The sequence below is a fragment of the Nematolebias whitei genome, chromosome 12 (assembly GCF_014905685.2).
Source record: "Nematolebias whitei isolate Nwh7 chromosome 12, NemWhi1, whole genome shotgun sequence".
In the NCBI taxonomy this organism is placed as follows: domain Eukaryota; kingdom Metazoa; phylum Chordata; class Actinopteri; order Cyprinodontiformes; family Rivulidae; genus Nematolebias; species Nematolebias whitei.
Window position 1 is genome coordinate 9,684,827 of NC_056509.1, and position 5,024 is coordinate 9,689,850.

General features: G+C 41.3%; 1 protein-coding gene across 1 annotated transcript in view; it reads left to right on the top strand.

The window, feature by feature from the left end:
* Positions 1-5,024, top strand: part of znf395b (zinc finger protein 395b) — a 45,884-nt gene that overhangs the window by 17,388 nt on the left and 23,472 nt on the right. The window contains exon 7 of the mRNA XM_037685265.1: positions 1,323-1,614. Coding sequence (XP_037541193.1) covers positions 1,323-1,614 — 292 coding nt within the window. The remainder of the gene's footprint in view (positions 1-1,322; positions 1,615-5,024) is intronic.

A 5,024-nucleotide genomic window follows, 5' to 3' on the forward strand; every position in this document is an offset into this window, starting at 1 on the left:
AGGAGTCATCAGGACTCTGTACCACAGAGCAGACAGCACCCCCACTAACTCAGGAGCCAGGCAGAAGGAGAAATCCTACACAAGACAGGCTCTAGAGCAATGTGGATATCCTAACTGGGCCTTCCTGAAAGCAGAGAAGAAACCCAAACAGGACTCCAGTCAGCCAACAGGTGAAAAGGAGGAACCCAGACCAGTGGTCATTCCGTATGTTGAGGGAGTATCAGAGAAACTGAGACGTTTATTTTCTAAACGTAACGTCCCAGTGGCTTTTAAACCCCAAAATACATTACGGCAAAGACTGGTTCATCCCAAAGATCCAGTCCCCCGGCACAAACAGAGTAATGTTGTGTATGCTGTTCAGTGTCAGGAGGGCTGTGATCAGTCTTACATCGGGGAAACAAAACAGCCACTGGCCAAAAGGATGGCCCAGCACAGAAGATCAACATCATCAGGCCAGGACTCTGCGGTCTACACTCATCTCCAGGCCAGCTGTCACTCTTTCAGGGATGAAGATGTGCAAATCCTGGATAGAGAGGAACGATGGTTTGAGAGAGGAGTAAAGGAGGCCATCTTTGTGAAAAGAAACCGTCCATCATTAAACAGGGGTGGAGGCCTACGTGTTCAACTGTCCCCCTCTTACAATGCTGTGATTGCTAGCATCACTCAGCCCTCTGTGAATAGTAAACAGCCATCAGTGTGCTAATGATCCATTGTTAGGCTGATGGTCCTTCTTGACCATGTGAGCAGCTGGTTTTGGTTGTCAGCAGCAAACTGGTTGATCCACTCTGAGAAGGTGCTATTTAAGAGACTGAGCTGAATACAGCACCTCAGACTGAGGAAGTCTTTCGGATGAGAGACGAAACGTTTCTATATTTTTTTGCTTTGTTTTGTTGTTTGTTTTTTTGAATGTCCAGAGGACCAGATTGAACATTTTTGGATTTTTCTACCTGGATTATTGAGCATGCATCAGGATGCTTTTAGTGTAATTTTAGTGGTTTTGTGTTGCTTCAGAAAGTATGACTTCAAATTTTTGTCAGCAGTTTGTCAGGGTTTGTTGTTTAGTGTTTGGTGCAACAGGAAGAAATGAAAGATACAAACGTTGGTTGTTTTTGTTTCAAACTGAGCCCCGTGTCCCTCTGCCCCCCACTAAGCAGGTTGAGTGTTTTGGGTCATGCTTAGAACTGTTCACCTCTCACTGATGTTCATTAATTTAAATAATTATTTTGTCACAAGTGGAGGGTGTGCAGGGTTTAAGGAACAGAGAGAACCTGAACCTGAATTGTTTGTTTTGTTCCTCCGGGGCGTTCCCATCAAACAAACAGCAGTGGCTCGGATCAGTCCCAGAGGGAGGAGGACTTCTACTACACCAGGATCTGCTGCGAGACCGTCGAGGCCAGCTCCGCTCCAACTCCAGCTCCAGTTCTGGCTCCGACTGCTTCCGCTCCTCTCAGCTGGGCTTCCTGTGGTTCCCCTTCAGGATCGGACCTCCAGATCCCTGAGGCTCACAGGCCAAGGTCCAACTCCAGCTCCGGACTGGTTCTGAGCAGGCCCGGTCCACTCAGCCAGTCGGCCCCCAGCAGCTTCTGGCAGATCCACTCTGAGCATCTTTATCAGGTGGGTCACCATCACTGACACAGAGAGTCCAGGAACATCATTCATGTTGGTGTTATTAAAGGAATACTTCAGTTCATTTCAGTTTATTTATAAAGCACCAAGTCACAACATTCAGGGCACTGAACATAAACATTCATGTATAAAAATAATAATTTAACATTATTTGTCTGAGGAGCAGACTGCTTTGAATTTAACTTCATCACAGAACTCTCATCTTGAGCAAGTATGAAGGTGACAGAGGAAAGGAAAAACTCCCTCATGAGGAAGAAATCTTTATCAGAACCAAATTCAGGACAAGCGGCCATCTGCTTCAACCAGCTGGGTTTGAGAGGAACAGATACACAATGGCAGGTCAAGAATCAAATGTTAAGATAGAAATAGTATCAAAAGAAAACTATTAAATTTTAACAATTAATTTAAGGAAATGAGGTCAGTCCTGTAGTAGTCTAAGTTTAAGGCAACATAACAAGCCAACCCTAACTAGGATTTATCAAAAAGCAAAGTCTTAAGCCCAGTCTTAAAACTGGACAATGTGTCAGCCTCATGGACAGAAACTGGAAGTTGGTTCCACAAGAGAGGAGCCTGAGAACTGAAAGATCTGCCTCCCATTCTGATTTTGGAAACTCTAGGAACCGCAAGTAAACCTTAAGTCTGAGAGTGAAGTGCTCTGTTAGGAATATATGGAACAATAATTTCTCAAATATAAGATGGAGCTAGGTTGTTGAGAGCTTTGTAGGTTAGAGGTAAGATTTTGAATTCAATTCTGAATTTGACAGGGAGCCAGTGGAGAGAAGCTAAAACTGGAGATATGATCTCTCCTACTATCTCCAGTTAAGACTCTGGCAGCAGCATTTTGGATCAACTTAAGACGTTTTAAAGAAGTATTTGGACACCCAGATAATAAACCATTGCAATAGTCCAGTTTAGACGTGACAAATGCATGAACCAGTTTTTCTGCATCATTTTTAGATGTTTCTAATTTTAGTGATATTACGCAGGTGGAATAAGTCAGTTCTAGTAACGTTTTTAATGTGGGGGATAAAAGACATGTCCTGATCAAAAATAACACCCAAGATATTTAACATTAGAGCTCGAGGCCAGATTAATGCCATCCAACTAGGGTGAAAGGCTGAAAAATGTATTCTTAAGATGCTCAAGTCCAAAAACTAAAAACTCAGTCTTGTCTGTATTCAAAAGCAGAAAATTTAGGATCATCCAGGTTTTTATATCTTTAAGTCATGCTTGTAGTCTAAGTAGCTGATTGGATTAATTGGGTTTCATGGACAAATATAACTGTGTATCATCAGCATAACTACAAAAATTTATCCCATGCTGTTTGATGATTTTACCTAATGGAAGCATATATAAGGTAAAGAGTATTTATCCATGCACTAAGCCCTGAGGAACTTCATGACTAACTTTGATATATGAAGAAGATTTATTATTTACATTTACAAATTGGAATCTATCAGATAGAGCTGTTCCTGTAATCCCAATATCATATTGAAGTCTCTGTAGTAGAATATTATGATCAACTGTATCAAATGCAGCACTGACGTCTAACAGGACCAGTATAGACACAAGTCCATTGTCTGAGGCCATGAGAATATTATTAGTAACTTTCACCTGTGCTGTTTCTGTGCTATGATAAGCTCTAAACTCTGACTGAAACAGGTTATTTTTTTGTACATGATCACGTAACTGACCTGCAACTATTATCTCTAGAATTTTTGAGATGAAAGTTATATTAGATATAGGTCTATAATTTGCTAGAATTCCTGAGTCAAGGTTATGTTTCTTAAGTAAAGGTTGAATTACAGCAATCTTAAAGCTCTGTGGTACGTAACCGTTTATTAGAGATAAATTAAGCAGATCTAAGACGTGGTTATTAATTAAGGAAAATACATCTTTAAACAGTCTTGTTGGGATGTGATCTAGCAGACATGTGGATGGTTTGGATGAAGCTATTATTTTTGACAATTCCGAGAGCGCAACAGGTCAAAAACAGTCCAAACAGAAATCAGGTTCTAGTGACATTTTAAAGTTGTCTCATCAGACACAGAACCAGAGGTGATAGTAGGAATGTTGGTTTGATATTTTTGCGTAATTAAAAAAAATATATTTATAAAGAATCTCATGAAGTCATCACTGCTTATAGTTGTAGGGATACATGAATCAACAGAGACATGATTTTTCATTAGACGAGCTATGAAACTGAAAAGGAACCCGGGGTTATTTTTATTCTCATCTATTAAAGATTAATAATATAAAGTTCTAGCTTTATGGAGCGCTTTTTTATAAGGTAGCAGGCTATCTCTCCCAGATAAATAAAATTCTTCAACGTTAGTGGAGCACGATTTTCTTTCCAGCTTTTTAGTTGTCTTTGTTAAATTACGTAATGTAGAATTGAACCAAGGAGCTAATCTCCTCTGATTGATTACTTTCTTTTTCTGCATAGCAGCTTTATCGAGTGAAGTTTGCAAAGAAGTTGTAAAATTAGCAACTAGATGATCTAAGTCACTGTTTGCTGATGTATTATCGGTACTCTGCAAGACAGAGGAAAATGATGAAGAGAGAATTTAAATTTGGTTACAGCGTGGTGTGGAGGACTACATCTATGCTTCCTGGACTGATTTCTATACTGAATCATTAATTGTAAATAATCTGGATGTCCAACTGAATCAGCTAAGTTTTTAGAGAGAAGTGCTGCTCCTTTTAAGGTGGGATGGATTCCATCTCTCCGCATCAGACCGTGTTTTCCCCAAAATGCTCTCTAGTTGTCTATAAATCCTATGTTATTTTCAGAACACCACCTGGACACCCAGTGGTTAGATGACATACGGCTAAACATGTCATCAATGGTCAGGTTGGGGAGGGGGCTGGAGAAACCATGGAGTCAGACAGTTTTTGTGAAGTTACACACTGAAGCAAAATTAATTTTAGTGATCTCTGATTTACGTAGCCGAGTGTCATTTTCACCAACGTGAATAATGATTTTACTGTATTTAGCCATAGCTTTAGCCAGTAGTTTCAGGTGGGATTCAATGTCGCCTGCTCTGGCCCCTGGAATGCATTTGACTGGTTTGAGTTGCAGGTGCCACGTTTCGGACTATGGGGCTGCCAACAATGAGAGTCTGCTCCTTAGCGGGCGTATCACGAAGCACAAAAAAACTATTTGAAAGTTGAACGGGTCGGTGGTTGACCGAGAGCTTAGTTTTAGCATTTAGTTTACCTTGGGCCGTCACCCGGTGAGGGATGCTGTCAGGCTGAAGAAGGAGTCCTATCGGGCCTTTTTGGCCTGTGGGACCCCGGAAGCAGCTGATGGGTACCGGCAGTCCAAGCGACATGTGGCTCGGGTGGTCGCTGAGACAAAAACTCGGGCATGGGAGGAGTTTGGAGAGGCCATGGAG